Source organism: Mytilus trossulus, chromosome 9 (assembly GCF_036588685.1).
Source record: "Mytilus trossulus isolate FHL-02 chromosome 9, PNRI_Mtr1.1.1.hap1, whole genome shotgun sequence".
NCBI classification, from domain to species: Eukaryota; Metazoa; Mollusca; class Bivalvia; order Mytilida; family Mytilidae; genus Mytilus; species Mytilus trossulus.
The window spans coordinates 42,539,204-42,560,576 of NC_086381.1; the positions used below are offsets into that span (position 1 = coordinate 42,539,204).

Here is a 21,373-nt window from a genome sequence, read left to right on the forward strand (position 1 = left end):
GATCATAAGATTACAGCATTCAATGGAACGTAAGGTGAACAATTGTTATATTCCTGTGTTGATACCAGCTTTTTCAATAAATGGATACAACTAGATTTGTAGCTTTATTACCGTCCGTCTGGTATAACATAAACTATTCAATAGGTTCAAGTGATATGTTCATCGAAATGAAGAAAATTCATCCAGCAGCTCTCAAACTATTTAGATTTTACTAAACACATGAATATAACGCTAGCAAACATGATTACCCCCAGTATATTCTATATGTAAATATTCAAAATCTGGAGCTTAAAATTGATGTATTTTATGTTTTCAGGTTATTTATTATACAATTTTGCATATTGGCGTTTTTTATTGATTAATTTCTTGATGTGGGGTTTTGCCAATTTTTCTGTTCCAAAGTTTATAGTTGCTTTCATCTTTGTCTTTTGTAATATAGTTCCCTCATTGGTAATCATATTACATATTCTTATTCATATTAAGTCGGATTTGAATAATCACTAGAGTTAATTTGTCTTCTTTTACTATAAGAAAATATCATGAATGTGCAGTTCGATCAAGTTTTACCACAACCGTAAAGATGCATGTACATTGAATCCCAGTAATGTATGAATTGAAGAAACCATAATCTATAATATAATTAAGCGTTTGACGGTCTAGATGATTGATTAAGATACATGTATCAGTGTCGTTTGTTTTCGATTCCTTACTTGGAAATATTGTAAATCCACCTGAATCCCCAATTATCCGCGATTCGTTATACAATTTAAGCGTTATTTGAATAGATAATATATGAAACAGTGATTGCTAAATCTAAGTTTGTCAAATACTAAATCATCTTATTCCTTATGGCAAAGTTGACATTTATTTTAGTAAAAGTCATAAAGCTACAATACAGACACTCGTTACATTGACAAATCACACTTAAGACTGAGCTTATCTAAAAAATATTATAAAATATTCATGCTTTAATGAGCATTGACATTGTAGTTACATTTTTATTTCAGATAACAGTTTCTAAAGAAGAACACATGACAGTTTTATTGTAGCAAACCAAAAATTAAAACCATTACAATTATTAGCATTTTGCGTGTTTTGCCCTTCCGAGTTTAGTATGTGACAATACCAGTCCAACTATAATGTTTATAACAAACATAAATCAATGTAAATGAATAAATAAGAATCTAAGTGTAGTACATTTTTTATCACTTTAACATACCTTTTTCTTTTAATAAAATACAAATGAGATAAATAATATTTCAAAATGAAAGATGTTCTTGCAGTGACTTATATAAGCATACTCAATTTAACATGAAAAAAGCTTGTATCCAAAAAAAGACATGGTCAATTGAATCAACATTTTTCACCAAAATCAGTTCACGATACAATCTGACTGTACTTCAGAAAATTGTCAAATCTGGATGAAAATGCAATGCTCTAGATGAAACACCAGGTATTCTTAGACCACCGTGCTGCTGGTTTTCTGTTGAAAAAAGTCATTTCCAAGATGTAAGTAATAAATACCCTATGCATTGGGCAATTAACTGACTATCCATATAATCAACATTAAAAACATGATAACGTTTACTACACCTGAGTTGATTAATGAAGAATTACAATAGTCTGTATCACAAAAACAGTAATGTGCGGTATATCCACTAGCATCATTAGTCCAATTTTTGCATCCGTTAGTTTCATTTATTCCTTGTAAAGATCCAGGATGATAACATACACGAACAATACCTATCCATCCTTCTGGAAAAAAATATAGTTAATATTATTAACAACCAATAAATTTAAGTACTTTAGAAAAAATACAATCTAGTGTATATTATTAAGAAGATATGGTATGTGCCAATTAATCAACTCTCCATCCATGTTCCAATGTGTAAAAAGTAACCAAGTTTGGGTCAAGGAATTCTTCACCACAAAGCCTTTGCTCACTCTGTGGCATAGACATGGATGTCAGACCACACTTCTCAGAGTGTTAGAAGACTGGCGTGAAGCTCTTGATAAAATCCTGTACATTGCAGCAGTGTTAATTCATCTTTCTAAGGCTTTTTACTGCCTGCCTCACAATATTATGCTAGATAAATTATCATTATATGGTTTAACCCCCAATTCAGTAGCTCTCCTATTTATCTAATCGAAAACAGCAAATTAAAGTAAACAATGTTCTGAGTGGTTTGGCTGACATCCATAAAGGCGTACCACAGGGTTCGATACTAGGACCATTGTTGTTTAACATATTTATAAATGATATTTTTCTTTTTGTTAAAAATGTTAGTTTATATAACTATGCAGATGACATTACTTTGTCTTTTTGTACTCCAGATTTCGATTTATTTATTTTTAACTTTGGAATCTGATTCAAAAATACTTATTTAATGGTTCATGGTGAATAAAATGCAAGCAAATCCTGACAAATTTCAAGTTTTGGCTGTTGGCAAAAAGACCTTTGAAAAGAACCCATCTATACACATTCAAAATTCGAACTCACATGTGAAAAAACAGTAAAATTATTAGACATTGCAATAGACTACCAGCTAAATTTTGATGTTCATATCAGCTCAATCTGTAGGAAGGCATCACAGCAATTAAATATTTTAAGACGTTTGGGCTCAGTTTTGTATAGAATTAGTAAACTTACTATATTTCATTCTTTTATTCTTAGTAATTTTAATTTTTGCCCTTTGGCATGGCATTTTTGCACTGAGAAAAATTCCAACAAACTAGAAAAGGTGCAGGAAAGAGCACTCCGTTTTGTGTCTGAGGATTTTACAAACTCCTACGAGGACCTCTTACTTAAAGCTAAGGTGCCCTCCTTGCAGATCAGACGAATAAGAACAATGGCTCTAGAAACTTTTAAAATAACCTAGCTCCTGTCTGCTTACAAAATTTGGTGAATGTCAAAAAATCTAAATATTCTTTCAGGTATGTAAATATTCTTGAAATTCCACAGGTAAGGTCAACCCGTTACGGTAAAAAAAAATCGTTCAAATTTGATGCTGCTACTTTATTGAACAGCCTTCCAAACTATTTCAGAACTGAAAATAGTTTTTTCACATTTTAAAAGTCTTGTTCAGTTCTGGAACGGTTTGAAAATCGCTGTTCTTCTTGCAGATACTTCTTGAGATGTTTATTATTTATGCTGCTTTTGGTTGCTTTGGTCAAGCAAATTTTTACTTTATTCGAAATATGTTGCTTATTTTCTTTTGCATGCTATGTATGTGAGATTTCAACTTTGTATTACAGGTTGTTTTATATGTCATAATGCACTGTTTTTATGTTATTTATATGTTTTTATATTCGGTCAAAAGCTCCTTAGAGCTTGTGTTGCTTATTTGTACTTATGCCGAATCAAACTAAAATTCTTATCTTATCTTCATATAATAACTCCGAACATCAAACTTTAACGGCCCCTAGCCAGTCAGCAATCTGATGTTCAGAAGTTGTCGTTTGTTAATGTGATTCATTAGTTTTTTCTCGTTTCTCGTTTTTTTCGAGCTTGCGACGTTTGTACGACAAAGCGATACTACATTCCGTCGACGTCGTCGTCTTTGTCAATTGCGGCGTCGTCTACAAATACTCACTCTGTGGAGGATTTTTTTTTTAAATCTTAATAACTTTCATAAAATATCCTCCATTTATACAAATCTTGTAAGAAGCTTGTTTATGATAAAAAGATAGTATCGACATGATCTAGAAGGACAAAACAAAGGTAAAAATTGTTTCCTGTTTTTTTTCCGTATATTATTAAGAAACTTATTGTTCAACTCCCTCGGGCAAAGTCGGCTTAAGTTGAAATTGGCTATTTGTTTAAAGTATTTTTGACATATAGCTTTCGGTTTCGGAATATACATCTTCTGATTTCAAGAAATTATAAAACGTGTTGTTTCCAATTGTTTACTTATAAATGGACTTAGTATTTCTTCCAGTAAACATTACATACAGTCTTCAAACGTTGACAGAATCTTTTTACAATCAAACGATAGTATTTAAAGGTAAATGTTTAATAGTTTGTCCCCATAGACAACAGCTAAAGTAGGCGAATCACTTTGTCCCCTGGAACCCTTGCGATCCTTTTATATAATACTTATGAACCACATCAAACAATAAACGACAATTTTAGTTATAACATGTTCCTGACTTGGGATAGGTGTATATTAACTCATCATATATACCAGGACTAAATTCATATCTGCACTTGACGCGCGTTTCGTCTACAAAAGACTCATCAGTGACATTTTATGAATACAGGAAAAATCAGTGGTCTACATCTTCGACATCTTAAGCTTGCCTTTAATTGTAAATTAAATCAAAAGTAATTGTCAATGCATCTAAGAAAAGAGGGATTTTCAGATCGTCAGATTCAATATATGTCCAATCTTTTAAAAACACTAATTGAGAGATTTGTTGTATGTTTCATAATATGGTCATACATGCGTCTAAAACAGATGATACCGATTTAGGGCAGACAACTTTAGTGACCTATAGTTGTTAATTTCTGTGTCATGTTGGTCTCTTGTGAAGGGTTGTCTCATTTGCAATCATACCACATCTTCTTTTTTATAGTCGAATCATATTCTTCCACACAGATTTCTCTTACAGAGTAATGAAGAATATGAAATAAAATTGCTACTATATACGTTTTACTGCCACAACCACTGTTTGGCTAAACGATAAGATGCAAATCATAAGATCTCTAGATAACAGATAACAGATAACAGATATTTCGTTAGATCCGTAAATGTACATATTTCGTTCTATTGCTAATATTGCTAATTTGATTGTGGATAACCATGGAGAGCGTACATACACAGTCTTACACGATTTTTATGTCAACGCAACAATCTCGCTGTCTTTCGAGTTCATGTTTTACCATCAAGGTTGGTGTTGAACCTTGCTTTGCATCCTTTGGAATGAGATTTCAATATTGACTAGTTTCTTCTGCTTAGGTATTCACTGATATCTTTTTTTGTACAAATACAGACAATGTATAATCGTTTTTTAAAACAATATATCAAAACCCGTGTACATGTAGTGTATAAAGTTAAAACTGCAACAGAAAAGTCCAACCTATATGTGAACTGTAGGTTTTGAAGTTGCTAAGGTTAGTAATGTTAATTTATATTCCTGGATGATTTCTTTGAGTTTTCGTCTATAATATTGTCACATTGGATTCTTTTCTCTGATTTCTTATTTGTTGTCCCTTTTCATTTAACCATTAAATAATTTCACATTCCAGCAACAATATGAAAAAGTACAGTAATTTATTATACACTTTTTCTTATACAATTAAGGTAAACTTTGTGTAAACTTAGAAGCACCACTGTCAAAATTCTTAAAAGGTACAATAATGTGTTTTCTACTTTTGTTTAAAAAAGACTTGATTTATAACACAGATGTATTCATATCGGGAAACATTATCCTTATTAAATTATCGCTGAATTCTGCTTTCATGCATTATTTGCATTCAAATCTTTCTCCTTTACCGCAGTGTCTTAGATTTATAATATAGCGTTTCGTAATAAATGCATGGTCATATATTTATGGCACAACGATGTTTAAATTGTAAATTTAGTCGTCCCTCTAGAATGTAAATTCTTCCGATTTATGTTCGCTACACAAAGCGCAAAGCAAAAGTAGGCAATTTAATATGATAATGCCCTGAGTTTCGTATACGGACTATCGATTTGTAGGTTTTCAATATCTTCACTTGATTCTAATTTCACAGATATTTTAATTTCGGTAACACGAGATTGAAATTTTACTTGTATTCTTCTATTGATATATTCAAAGTCTATCTTAACACTGGTTGAAATGGACAAATTGTTAATAAAAAAAACATTGGAAATGTCATTTTTTTTTAACTTGTATTCTTCTATTGATATATGCAAAGTCTATTTTAACACTGGTTGAAATGAGGCAAATTGTTAATAAAAGAAAACACCATTGGAAATGGAAATGTGTCCACGATAAATTGTAATTTTTTCTTTATATCGTTTGAACAAGGTTGATTCGATATGATGTATAGTTGTATAAATGAAAGGTATAGATATCAGGAAGTGAAGCGTATTTATCAATTGTAAGTGACGAATTCATGTGATAATTAACCAATTTATTATTTCATACAATTTATCCCAGAAGGATGAACGAACATAACTGTTGTAGCTTACTTATGGCGTAGTTGATATGCTTTTAAATCATCACGTTTTTATTCTGATAACTTTGTTCTTAATATAATAGATAAATATCATCCAAATTATCAATTATTCGATATTCTACAGTTATAAAAAACAGCTTTGGTCAACTTGTGTATACTACCTTTGTCAGGTTGTCGTTGCAAGGCACATTTAGCATCTGGTCCTGGACAATGATCGGCTTTAAACTGATATGCCTTAAAATAAACCCCACATGCAGGGTTAACGTGGTTCTCACAGTTAAAACACTTCAATCCAGCCACTGAAACTGAAATAGTAGATATCATTAGTAATCAGTTTATAGTGTTATAAAAGTAAAATAGGATATTTGTAACTGTATGTTTAATTTAAAGGATCAAAATAATAAATAATCTATATAAAAATTAACGTTCTGACTTTTGTCTCAAACCATACACAAGGCATCCTCTATGTAGCGTCTTTTCAGCACGGACAAAATACGCATGAAATTGATTAATACAAAATATCAGAAGATGGAGAATACCCTTGGGACGAAGCTTCTAATTGTTAAAATTCTCATCAATTTTGTAATATCATGAAATCAGCATGTGTGTTTAATATTGTCTATGCTGATGAATAAAAAAAGGCCACAGCGGTTTACCTATGTTAAAAATACGTTAAACAGTTTGTTCATGTATTAAACAAAGGGGAATTTCACTATCTAATGATAAATACAGAGCAAGACAGGATCCTCAGACAGTTGTTTTATATGGTTTTGTATATTCTACAAATGCATGTTGTCATATTAGCATTGTTTTGTAAGAGAGATTGGAATGGGACGCTTTTGACCTTGATAAATTGCAGACTAAGCTGCATACTGATTTTATTGTGTTTAAGGTCATGAAAATGTTACCTTGAGAATCGTATTGAATTAAAGTACACATCGTGGATGAAATGATTACAATGATGGACTTGATAACGATAACATTCTTGTGTTACAGCAGGTAGTCATGTTTTGAATAAAGCAATTATATATGTCATGAAATTGATGTGTTGTTCTGCAGTTGAAACTCTAATTAATTTAGTTGGATAGTTATATTTAATGAACATGTCATCGTTAGTTTTCTATTTAACAATTTATGACATATTGTGAAAGGATTTGACTGGTTCCTTTCTACAACAGCAACATTTACAATTTAATTAGAAAAGTTAAACTTGGTTGTATAGCTAGCTACACGTCTCACGTGTGTGACAAACTAATTAACAGAGGTGGAAAGTCTTCTAATGATGTATCATGTAAAAGTTGTGACTTAAGGTAGTATGATAACAGTTACATGATGTGTCAGCGACGTGCGATATTCTGAAAAATGTAAAACTGTAAAATACTCTTTCTGCACATGTTTAACTTCATTTTACACAAGCCAATGAATCAATCATTTGAGAAATCAATAGTATCATAGAAGACCACTTTTACTCCTTTGATGTCTTGATGAAGCCACGCGCATACTGATTTAATTTTGTTTGATAGACAACCTGTCTACGACTACTGACATCTATCATTTTAATGACTGTACCACTGATATTCGAGCTTGATTAGTTATATCGTATTTCATTAAACTATTTGGACTTCAGACATTTGTAATTGTTTTGATATATTAGTCCAAATGCAATTTTCGTGACATAAGAGATCATTTGTGAAAGTTCAAAACTATTAACTTAAATGAAAAATTGAGTTGAGGTAGCTGCAAAAACTGAACCAAAATTCCGTAAAGTTTATTTTTTAATCACCATCACGTATCATTACTGTTGATATTTATCGAAAGTATAACGAATGAACAATGCAATGAAATCAAACATAGGACATTATCGAAGCAACGGGTACATGGACTGATAAGATGTGAATTCATTTCAATAATTTAACAACCAAAATGCACAAATGTGAACAAACAAAGGTCACCGAATTAGCTTCGATAATGATAAAAACCATCATGGTAAACATTACGATAAGACGTAGTTTTATACAATTCAACGAAAAACGCAACCGTTCAAATTAAACAGGAATTTTGTTTTTTAAGTAGTTTCTTTCACTGTTTGATTTACTTTTTTTTGTTGTCGTCATTCAGCCATATGAAACAGTTATGCCTAGTTTATATCGGGGTAGGGGGTTTCCAGTTGTTAGATATAAGGAAATGTGCTTTGAAGGACAACTCTCTATTCAAGTCACAGGTCGTGAAAGCAGATCATTATAGGTCCAAGTACCGTTCATGATTGCGTTCACGAAGTAGCAGTTGTTTAGTTAAACATGTTATGATTGGTGTGTTTATGCATGTAAAAGATGTAAAATATAAGCATGTGTACCAATTTAAGTAGCGACATGTTTATACAAGTAGACATGCTATTTCTTAATGATCAAATATTTTCATCATATAAACAATATTTCATGATGAGTCTTATTTAGACGAAACGCGCGTCTGGCGTACTAAATTATAATCCTGGTACCTTTAATAACTATTTACACTTGGTCAATGCCACTTCTGGTGGACGTTTCGTCCCCGAGGGTATCACCACCCTAGTAGTCAACATTTCGGTGTTGACATGAATATCAATAATGTGGTCATTTTTATAAATTTTCTGTTTACAAAACTTTAAATTTTTCGAAAAACTAAGGATTAACTTATCCCATGCATAGATTACCGTAGCCGTATTTGGCATAACTTTTTGGAATTTTCGATCCTCAATGCTCTTCAACTTTGTAATTGTTTGGCTTTAAAAATATTTTGATATAAACGTCACTGATTAGTCTTATTTAGATGAAACGTGCATCTGGCGTTCTAAATTATAATCCTGGTATTTTTAATTTGATAACTATCTCATGTTTCTACTGACAAAGATAAGATCGATTCTATCTTCCTTTGTAAGTTTATGTTTTTTTTTTAGACGAATGAAAACATAAGTTTACACTATATGACAATATACCAATCATAATAAATCAGAAACAATACATTTCTACGTTTTCGGTCTAATAAAAGTTCAGCCTAAAGGAGCTTCAAAAGAGCATATATAAAGGCAACAGTAGTATACCGCTGTTCAAAACTCATAAATCCATGGACAAAAACAAAATCGGGGTAACAAACCAAAACCGAGCGAAACGCATTAAATATAAGAGGAGAACAACGACACAACACCGACACGCAACACACACAGAAACGGACCAAGCATCAGACAAAACACCACGAGAATAACAAATGTAACATGAAAACCAAATACATGAATTTGGGATAGACAAGTACCGTGCCACGTCTTATCTCAATATCTCAAAAATAATAGAAAACACAAACGATTCAACGTTAAAATGCAACACACAGAGAAACGAACAATAATATAACAATGACCATCTTCCTGACTTGGTACAGGACACTTTTAAAGGGGAATAAAAGTGGTGGGTTGAACCTGGTTTTATGTTTATATGCTATTATATCAGTCCTATTAAAAATCCGTTAAGACCATTGTTGGTGAACTAAAGAGGGATTTACAGGATACAATAGACCATGTATGCCATGAGATCAATGTTGAATACACAGAAGAAGTAAAAGCCGATTCCGTAATTTGAGGTTGTTCAGTTTTTCATATCTTTGATGTGTTCTATTTAAGTCTAGACATAGGACAATTTAAAACCGGTTTAAGAATTCTTAACTATCGCTTACACATTTTGCAATTTTTATTCATATTCAATACTTTAATTTTCGACTTCTGCTTCTTTTTTACATCTTTATAGGTAAGGATATCAGTATTAATTGAAACAAAAGAAGAATTAAACATATTACGTATTTATATGCTTTATAAACAGAATTCCGATAACTTGACACAAAGGAATATATATATTTTGATATTTTTATTTGATTTCAATAATTCTGAAAAACCTCAGCTCTCTGTAGAACGTTATCTAAAGGACCAACTATGTTAAGAATCTCGTCAAAACACAATATCTAGAATCTTCGCTACATTCTTAATTGTTCACATATATTCGTTTGGAAAATTCGCTGATCCCGAAGAACACTTAAAACAAAGAACAAATAGCAGCATCATTTGAGATTTTAACAATTATATTGCATTTGTTCCAGAGCATAAACAATAAGTCGATTCATGTTAACTTATACGGTTTCTTAAAGGTCATTATCTTAACAGTATAATCATTACTTTTGATTTACAACAATGATAAAAAAACTTATTTAGAAATAATATCGAACTGTATAATAAATTAAAAAAGGGGAAGTCCTTTCCACCTGACGAAATCGGAAACTCGATAATATCAAACAATACAACGAAATTCAAATTCAAATCCAAACAAAAGGATATATGAATGAATGACAATAAGACAAACTCTCCATCAAAGTCACAATGTATAAAAGTTTGACAATTGTAAGTCAAAGTACGACCTTTAACAATGATATACAGATATGAACACTAACTTCTGTACTGGTTAAATTTAAGTTTCAGAAAATGATTTAATGATTAGTTGAAATTGACTATTTACAAGATTACAGTAGATGCTTTTCCTGTGAAAAGGCTAAACAAAGTTCTATTTGTGTATCGTTAATTGTTGGTTGAACATCCATAACTGTACCCTTATAGACAACATTATGTACAAATGAATATGACTCTGCCAACAGCTACCCACGATACGACTTCCCGAAAAGTAATAACAACTCGTCTATCAGCAATTAAACAACGGGGAACAGATATCATTTGAATTTATTAAAAATGTATATAAAATGCGTGTTATTAAAGATTGATTTTTTACAAAGTTCCTTAGATATGTAAGAGTATCTGCTATCATGTTGATCGTCTGCGGATACAGGATTTAAACTTTTGAAAATAAACCAAATCTTTATCAAAACTATTAAAACAGTTGTGACGAAATTTTATTATCGAGAAATAGACGCCAATTATGATGTCTATTTGTAATATGTTAGACGATATATATATTTTCATTTCTCATGGAAAACCAAAAAGAGGTTAGTTCCTTTTAACACTACTCTTCAAAATTACGATGGCATTCAGAATAAGATTAAAACATAATGTTTATTTTATTCGAGTTTCCCCCTTTGATCTATATGTACGGATACTTAAAATACAATATGATTTGCTTCACACTATGTCCTTATATTGTAAAACGAAATTGAAAATTGATTAAATGAGAGAAAAATTATTTTAAACGTTTTCTTGGCGTTTAACACAACACAAAATATGCACTTGACAGTTAACAAATAATTACAATTTATATGCATTTGTTTTCAGAAAAGGTCTTTTAGTATCCATTACGTCAATACCTCAGAAGTTATGAAAAATGTTTGACATTTTCATTCATGTAATTTCATTAGTTGGAAGTTGAGAAAGAAATGTACAAACTATGAACTATAGTAAAAGTAGACTATTGAAATTAAAATATTCCAAAGAACTTGCGTTTTAATTTGTTTGAATAACAATATTAAGCAGGTAATACATTTATGCCTTGCATAACCTTTCACTGAAACTTTATCATTGTGTCTTAAAGGTAAATATTCAATGAACATGATCACATTACCAATATGCTAGAAAAATGGTATCTACACATGAAAGATTGAAGATTTAATTTTGTATTTTATCATGTTTGTATTATATATAAATATATTCTAGAAAAATGTATAATCTAGTGTAGCGTTTTTCTCATCTTAGTTATTCACAGAGAATTGACAATTGATTCCTTATTTTGTGCATAATCTATATGTTACATCTTGGAATAAGTGTTAAAAGTGATCTTACATATACTACAGTTTGCAGGTGTAACATTCATTACTTTTGATTAACATAGTAGTCTGCTCGTTCTGCTGAGGTTTTGGTGTTTCTGATATTTCACAAATAGAAAAAAGGAGATTTGATTGGATTGCCGAATGCGACATCTATACATTAGAGTTAAAATTTAATTGAAAAAAATCCGTAATAGGATACTATATATGCACATGATCCTGAACAATGAGAAAAGCCCATTCTGAAAAGTCGATTTTAAAAGCATAAAGACGTGAAACAGTTCAAAAGAAAAGCGGCCAAATTGTAACAAAACAATTTACTAACAACAAAAAGCGCACACATTAACGTACTAAAACAAGGAAAACTGAATGACCCTGAACTTTTGACACTGCTGTAAATAATAATGCAAATAAATGTGATTAAATTTAATTGATTTTCTTCAGTGGATTCTTGAGAACAAATTAAGGCAGGTGAAATATTTTTGCCTGAATCTGTCTGCCCTGACATTCGCTAACCGGTTGGAGGTTTTAGTTGCATGTTTAACATTTATCACAAAGTTTAATTACATGTTTAACTCGTCGTGGTGGTTTTTCTCAAATCCTGCCTGATTGTACCGTAGTTGTGATTTTCCAATTGTACCAATCCTTCACCAGAAGCGTCAAAAAGAAAATGTCAAAATGTCTGGAATGTAGTTTATAACCTTTCGTTTTTTAAAACAAAGGAAAGTAACCATATATCTTTGCAAAAGGCATTCTTATTGGAACCAACTATGCCCATCTTCTCTCTGATGTTTTAAGTTGGAGTTCCATCAAGCACTCGAAACAAAGATTTATAGTCATTTCGTACCTAGCCTTAATATTGAGATGTACTCAATTGATTATCGTAAGGTGTAGATGAATCTAAGTAAATATATGTATTATATGTATTGTTTTTGTTTACAAAAAAAAATCTTTTAGGAAATATGTAATACACATTGAAATAGATACCTATCACACATTTTGAGAGTCAACAAATTAGTAAAGAATAAATCCTGCATAAAAACCACGTGTAATTAAAACTATCAAAGTTTTCAAGTGAATTATAATCAAACCAATGATCGGTCTTTTATAAAAATTCTATGATAGGATGCATCTAAGGTGCTATTTGTATGTTAAACAAAATTTTATGTAAAAATATTCCTATGATAGGATGCATCCGAAGTGCTTTTTTATGTTAAACAATTCAAATCATCTCAAAATTACTTTTCTTTAAAAAAAAAAAAAAAAAAAAATTCCGAAGAAATGATACGTAAGAGTAAGCATGTATTTTGTCTTTGAGATACGAAATAGAAGAAGCATCTTGCTCATAGGATACGAAATGTTTATATATTGGGTACAAAATGGAAAATGTTGGAACAATTTGGAAATTGTCTCTACGAATTAGTTAAGGTACGAAACGACTTTCTACTGTAACAAACAAGATGATCAAAGATATTAAATCATATAAGTTCAAATCTTCAAACTTATTTAATTGAGTTCCTGTAATGTATCATCCTACACTTGATATTAACAAATATAAAAAAAGAAAATGTGGTATGATTGCCAATGAGACAACTATACCCAAAAGACCAAAATGACCAAACATTAACAACTGTAGGTCACCGTACGGCCTTCAACAATAAGCAAAGCCCATACCGCATAGTCAGCTATTAAAGGCCCCGATAAGACAAGGTAAAACAATTAACTAACGGCCTTATTTATGTAAAAAAATATGTAACACATAAACAAACGACAACCACTGAATTACAGGCTCCTGACTTGGGACCGGCACATACATACATAATGTGGCGGGGTTAAACATGTTACCGGGATCCCAACCCTCCCCTAACCTGGGACAGTTGTATAACAGTACAACATAAGAACGAACTATAAAATCAGTTGAAAAAAGCTTAACTCATCAGATACACAAAAAATACAAGTGAACGTGGCCGGGTATTTATACATCCCTACAAAACCACGTATAATAATATGTTAGACAATCGCGTCGAATTTAACCACAATAATTATCTAAGTACTATACTCTTTGACCATCGAAACGATTTAATTATATATTGGTACATGGCATTTTTCATATGGCCCTGGTATCAGCCCTAGACTCCCATATCAAGCCTGAGGGCTTTGGACGCGCGATGTATATGGGTCTTGGGCTGATACCAGGGACGATATGAAAAATGACATGTAATAATCTATTTATCACATATTTTTTAGCAAGAGAAAACAAATAGTTTACACCAAATTATGTTTGATATCTCATCAAAAATCAAAAAGATATTTAACGAAAATAAAATAAAAAATGTATCACTGTGAGTTAAAATAAGTTCGTATCAAGTAGGTAAACAACATTTTGTGAAGAGTTTCAGAAATAATTAACAATCAATATATTAATTCTAAAAATTGCAAATATTAAACGACTTTAAAGTGTTACATTACAAATGTTCAAAAATGCTTAAAAAGAATCCTATATCGCTACTCATTCCAATTTGGCGTCATATATTTTATAAATTCTTTATGACGTAAAAATTTTACGGGAAATTTTGTGATTTTCACTGTTGATTTCTACTTTTTTCTTCTACAGCAGATTTTCTACATTTCTTTTCATTGTGTTCGACTTGTTTACAAATAGTCTTTGATTGACAGTTTACCGGAAATAACTCGGGGGCTTGATTTGGATTTCGAGGGCTGATAACCAACCTTGACTTCCGGCTATTATTGGCCATGCAAAAACGTACATATCAGTACAAAATATGTGATAAATTAAAGTAAAACATTTCCTCGACCAATAGCAATACACAAGCTTTATCTGCAAATGAATTATACATTTCTCAACTAATATTATGTTAACAGTTTTGCAGGTGCTACCTAGATGATTTCATTAGTTTCTGAATAAACAATTAATAGCTCTTAGGGATTTTGCCAATGAACTCCTCGTCCTTTTTTCTTAAAGATCACAGAACAGTTCAAAGACCTTGTCCGAGACCACAATTATTTCGTAGTGCATTTCTTTTAGAAGATAAATGAAAATTAAAAAAATCCCACCTGCGCTTTCTTAATGAAATGTTTACAGGGTGTTGTACTACCTTTGGGACAGATTATATCACAATTATAGAAAACTCCATCTGCTCTTACTCAAAATAAGGACAATTTTATGTTTAGGGCGTCTTGAAATCTTTTGACAGCTTCCGAAGTGTTAATTTTTAACCTTTTTCAGCTGGACCAAATCACTACTTTCCTTTAAAATTCTTGACCCAAATTTTTGTACAGTGTAATTTTACCCCCTTCTTTCAATTTGAGGCATTTAACATGGAGAAATAGTTTTGGAAGGGGTATAAAAATTAATGGCAATTAACCCTCTGTCATTACTAGGGACACTGTTCGTAAACAACCTTATAGAAATATATTTAGTGGTCCTAAGCTAAAAATTCTAGAAGATGAAGTTATTATAATCAATCCAATTTTTCCTATATTTGTTTGTTTGTTATTATGTACCTGGGTTGTTTTACTCTTGACGTGACTAGGTATTTATGCATCCAGCTACAAGATTTTGACGATATCGTATCAGGTGCAGGTTGCTCCAGAAGTAAGGTTCGAACCCGAAAGGTTGTGGTAGTGCTGTTTTCATTTTGATAACCCTGATTTGTATTTTGATCATTTGTAATTTATTTTCACTTTAAACTGCACATGCTACAACAGATTTTCTGCTGGTTTCTTGGTCAAATGTTCAATCGACTACATTATTTCAAAGTTTTAACCAGTTGTGATAGTTAGTGTGTGGTATGAGTGCCAAAGATACAACTCTCAATCCAAGTAACAATTTATAAAAGTAAACCATTATAGATCAAGGTTCCGCCGTCAATGCGGAGCTTTGGCTCACACCGAGTAGCAAGCTATAGCTGTGATGTATGTTTACCAAATTTTGGCTGATTGATCAAAATTATTTGTATATTATTTGTGTGTGACTATCCGATATTGTCGCAGAGTTTAGTAAATACAACAACACTATACATAGCTGTCATACAGTTACTATATGTGAGGTTCAGCTATCCTTAACATCAGGATCAGCTCACCATCATTTTCGTTTATAGATATAGGAATATGACATTAGTTTTACATTCGTTCCGTTATTTGATATAATCTAGTGTTTGATTCTTTATGTTTCAGTGACTTTTCCTTTTTGAATATACATGCAGGTCTGTATTTCTTTTCAGTGTGTGTTACCATAACTTGTATTGGTAGTTTTTAATGTTATTTTTTTAAATGAAGCCTCTGACACGCTAAAACTAAAAACAAAACACCATTTGAAAGATGCGGATATCAAGACGATTTAATCTCGGTGAATAATTCAGGTTTATCAGATCTTAAACATTTGTTTAATTGGTTGCAGGGGAGAACTCTGATGTATGAGTAATATAAAACCAATCATGTCAACCCTATGACGTCATACAACAATTCAAAAAGTACTGAGGACGTTATTAAAAAGATAGTGTATATTCTTTTTTTATTAACATTTCAGGCAAAGAAATAAAATATGTCTAATCCAATTATAGAAATAGAACATTCTGTCAACCCCATTGTAAAGCTGATGATAATTCTCTCATGCGATGAGCGCATTCGTGAATTAATGGGATACTCAGCAACTCGTTTACAAGTTTTGGTAATCGATTTCGTTGAAAAGTTATTTCTACAGGATTCAAGGAACACGTCTCGCTTTTAGATAAAATGCAACAAAAAACTGACGTCGATCCGTTAACACAAATTAAAAATGCATTTTCTGAAGTAATTTTCATAGCCTAGCTACTCATATGTAACCCTGTCCTCAATATAAATGGATCTTTGGCAGCTTTTTGTGTATTGCACATTATTTCAGTTAATTCTATTATATCGACAACATTATTTATGAACTGGATAGTTCGGCCGGTACACATTTTATCAATCTAGTTTTTAGATTTCAAGAATTGTGTGCAATCCTTTACAAAATCATATCACAATAGAGAAATTATTACTGGAAGTATAAATCCACAAGCAGGCATTTGATAAAAACTTCTACCATTGAGCTTAATGCAACACGTTTATGAATTGGTTGGTATGTGTGATGCATTTTAACACTCAGTAGTAATTCTACCGTTTCTGAGTTTATGTTTTAAAACAAATATCTGTTGTGGAATAATCTTATATCATTAAATTTTAACAGCGTTAGATATAAGTGTGAGATATTTTCCCGTTTGTTTTCAGTTTTGTTTTTTAATAAGTACATATGATATCACATGCAGCTTTAGGTGAGGTAAGTGGTACTTTGAACACTTTATTACGACTTTCTTATTAAAAGTAAATCTTTGTTTTTTTTAATTTCATATCAGACAGTAGCCGTTTTGAGTTATTCAAATTAAAACAAAACTGTTTATTGTTTTGTTTTTATTCCTAATGTCGTGCATTTCGGTTGATCAATTAACACGATAAAATGCATTTTGTATTTGTCAAACCTCAAATTTAACATGAATGTTATTTTACCGTATACAATTGATATAACATTAATTGTTAGCGTAAAAGTCAAGACATAAAAAGTCTTCTTTTCTACTGAAAAAAAAACATTTATTTATGGTTGAGATCTTATCGTTTGCATATAAAGATGTAAACCGATATAGAACTATACAAACATTGATGGGTTTTACAAAATATATTGACCATATGGTTTCTTTCTTTTATTAGTACATACTATAAGTTTTTGATTCGTAGATGAATAACCGATATATGCACGTGTTTTATACGAAAAGTTCACATGGATTATGATTGTTTTGTTTATGTTTTTATTGATATTGATTTTTGGTTTTGTTTTGAAAAATACTATGACAATAAAGCGTCATGGAAAAGCTCTAATTGCAGGTTGTTAGATTTTGGCGTTTTAACAACACGTTTTGGACAAGGAAAACATAAAAAAAGGACACAAGGGAAATTATTTGGAATCGAACCTCAATTGAAGGAATTATAGAATGAAACACTATGTTCTTTAAAGTTACCTGCAGATTTACGATCGGAGTAGTTTGCTTATTATGTCCCTACCATTATGTATTAAGTCAGTAATATGACAGTTTGTTTTCTCATTAGTTTAATATGTTTGAGCTTTTGATTTTGTCATTTGACATTGCCCGATTATTGCAATACAACATATAATGTATCTGATCTAAAAAATGAAATATAACATTTTGTCATCCCTGGACGTAACGGTAATGAGTAATCACACTTGCAAAAAGTGAATTCTAGCACTAATAGGATTATCGGCAACTCGTTTACAGGTTTTGGTATTCGATTTTTTCATTAGTATAATCAATGGTATTTGCGGAACGCATCTTACAGATTATAAAGCGCAACAATAAACCGACGTCCATTAGCACAAATTAAAAATGCATTTTATAGATAATCTTCATACCAAAGTTACTCATATGTAACCCTGTCCTTAATGTGAATGTATCTATGACACCCTTTCTGGCTAAAACGTTATTTCGGTCGAATCTATTATCTCGACAATAATATCAAACTGAATATATTGGTCGCTACAAGGTTTGCGCAACTTGTTTATTAATATTAAATATTTGTCAAATCCTTGAAACAGTCATAATCACAAATAGAGACATTAGTACTGGAAGTATAAATCTATGGGTCTATGATAAAATATGGGTAACTTCTACCAATCGTTCTACGATTGAGCTTTATACAACAAGTGTATGAATTGGTTTGTTTCTGTCATGAATTTAAACACTCATCATTATTTCTACCGTTTATGAGTTTATGTATTTCAAACAAATAAATGCACTGAAATACTCTTCTATCAATAAATCTGAACACTGATAAATATTTATCACATCGAAGTATCTTCGCCATTGTTTTTTACAAAATCAAATCGTTGCCAGAGGAACGTTAACAGCATACCACAACACTTATTCATAAATATAATGTATGGCTCATTATAGCGTGATTTTCGTTTTTGGGGTGTTTCCACTTTTGTTAACAGTTTTTTTTAATGATATCAAACTCAGTATTTTGTGAGGTTAGTGGTACACTAAACTTTTATGAATATGTCTGTATTCCCGTTGACTTTCTCATTATAAGCAAATCTATGTTATTCACGTATTCAAATATTATATCAGACATTCGCTTTGTTTTATCAAGTTAAAACACATCTATATATAGTATTGTTATGATAAATATTGTGCTTTTTTGTTAAACCATTCGGACGATAAAATAAATATTTTATCTGTCAAACGTCGAATTTAACATAGATGTAATTTTACCGTATGAAATTGATATACAACTGTATAACAATAATTGTTAGCGTAAAATTCAAGCATAAAAAGTCTTCTTATTCTACTGAAATAATATTTATTTTTGGATGAGATGTTATCGTGATCATATAAAGATATAAAGGAATATATAATCATTGATGGGTTTTACAAAATATGTCGGCCATATGGTTTCATTTCTTTACATATTATAAGTGTTTGTTTCATCGATAAATGACCGATGTATTTAGGGCATTTACAGGTATAATCTATTGCAATATTAAATCATACCTTGCATAAAAAATCATTGTATGATAATTATATATGAACACCGTGTTTAGCTATATTATAAATTTAAAAGAGTGCTTTTTTTTGGGGGGGGAACAAATAATTTCACTACAAGAAAGTTTTATGTAGTGTCTTAACTACTTGATTGTCTGTTTGTCGTTTTATCTTTGTTTTGGTAAGGCATCCCTTTTCGTTGAGTAATGAGATTTCAATGTTCCTCTAGTCTTTATGACCTCCACCCACCACCTCATTTAAGCTCGTGCTCAGTTTTTGAACGTGTTTTATACAAATAAGTCCACATGTATAATAGTATTGTATATTGTTTATTAAAACTGAGTGTTTACTTGATATATATTTGTGTAAAATGATATGAAAATAAAATTCTAGTATATACACTCAAATGAGATAAATTTGTGTTTGCTTGTTGCCCTTACCATGTACCTATTTTGGAATATGACAGTTTAATTTCTCATTAATTTTTATGTGTATGAGTTTTTGATTTTGTCATTTGATATGGGACTTTTCGTTTTGACTTTTCAATGTCGATTGTTTTCTTGCTGGTTACATGTGAATGCGGGACTGCCTTTTCATTCTGTTTTTCAGTCATATTTTTGAAGTAATACATGTCTAATTCATGAACATTTTGTTTAACATCAGTGAATCACATAATTGATGATAAATATTTGTCTCATTAACAATACTTTTAATGTACTTTATTATGTACTGACTAGACAAGGAGAAATTTGAGATGCATGCCACTAAAACATTTTAATCCCGTTTAAAACGAAGTTAAATTTAAAATATAAACTATAGCAGTAATGAAAACAAACACAGACAGAGAAGGAGACATAGAGAGAGAAAAAAAAGATCCGCAGAAAATGGGGTGGAAGTAAAAAGAGAGAAAAATTATCCTACCTGCTAAAGACATGAATCCAATTAATGCAAAGTGAAGTGAAAAATCCAATATCATTTCATTTCTTAAAACTGTTCTCCTTGCTCTTCAATGCATTACCATTTAGTTGATATTCATAAATCCCAATGACAAAACACACATTAAAATATTCATTCACTCTTTAGCCACGATCATATATTTTGCAGTGGTAGGAGTATCCTTTATTTATTCCATTTGGTAGATTAGCACAGAAAAGCAATAGTAACGTCTATACATTGGAGGAACTAAGTGTTATTTATTCTATTCGTTAGATTAGCTACTTCAACACTTCTAATGATTCTGTATTTTCTCCAATGTAATTACTGTCTACTTTATGTGTTGCTAGCAACGATACTAAATGATTGTGTTGTCGCTATGTTATTTGATTTCTCCTCTGCAAGCGGAAACTTGTGACCCCAGGAAATATAAAAATCAGATAAAATGGAAATCTTGACACTTATACAATTTATACTATTCTCTTACATTTCAGAAAACAGATTATAACAATCAATAAGCACAATTGCAAACTTTGATTTTTTAAATCTTTATTGAAAGTAAAATGTACCGAAGAGGAATTATATTATTACTTCCATATAAAACCATTGTGAACAGCATGATCAGTAATGGAAAAAAATAGACTTAGGAACTACTTTCTAAGAAATACATACAACCGATGGAAATGAGATACGTCAATAAATATAATAAGCACTAAGCAACAGAACGAATCAAAATCACAGTGTGTCGCCAGGTAAGTAAAATATTTCTGTGATTTGTTAAACTAATATCATTGAAAACATTTCTTAAATTTGTTAAATAATCTTCATCATATATCCTCTTGGTCAAACTTTTGAACTACTATCAAGCATGAAAAGTCCGAAAAACAGAAGCACAAAGGGA

The 21,373-nt window shown here is 31.0% G+C and overlaps 1 protein-coding gene across 2 annotated transcripts; it reads right to left on the reverse strand.

Moving 5' to 3' along the window:
• Positions 1 to 678: 678 nt before the first annotated feature.
• On the reverse strand, positions 679 to 20,906 carry LOC134683905 (uncharacterized). Of its 2 annotated transcripts, none has more exons than XM_063543213.1 (3): positions 20,461 to 20,906; positions 6,328 to 6,471; positions 679 to 1,752 (listed from the first exon to the last, which is right to left on the reverse strand). In XM_063543213.1, the coding sequence occupies exons 1-3, from the start codon at positions 20,513 to 20,515 to the stop codon at positions 1,541 to 1,543; spliced, it is 411 nt and encodes a 136-aa protein (XP_063399283.1). In that variant the 5' UTR covers positions 20,516 to 20,906; the 3' UTR covers positions 679 to 1,540. The 2 variants fall into 2 exon arrangements, with proteins under 2 accessions (XP_063399283.1, XP_063399282.1); XM_063543212.1 differs by having other exon boundaries at positions 682 to 1,755; positions 20,461 to 20,838.
• Between the last annotated feature and the right edge of the window lie 467 nt (positions 20,907 to 21,373).

Excerpts from the sequence above, each read along its gene's own strand:
- LOC134683905 (XM_063543212.1), bottom strand. The coding sequence starts at position 20,515 with ATGATATTGGATTTTTCACTTCACTTTGCATTAATTGGATTCATGTCT. Across the intron at positions 6,472-20,460 it reads TGGATTCATGTCTTTAGCAG|TTTCAGTGGCTGGATTGAAG; the intron begins GTAGGATAATTT and ends CTACTATTTCAG. Across the intron at positions 1,756-6,327 it reads GCAACGACAACCTGACAAAG|AAGGATGGATAGGTATTGTT; the intron begins GTAGTATACACA and ends ATTTTTTTCCAG.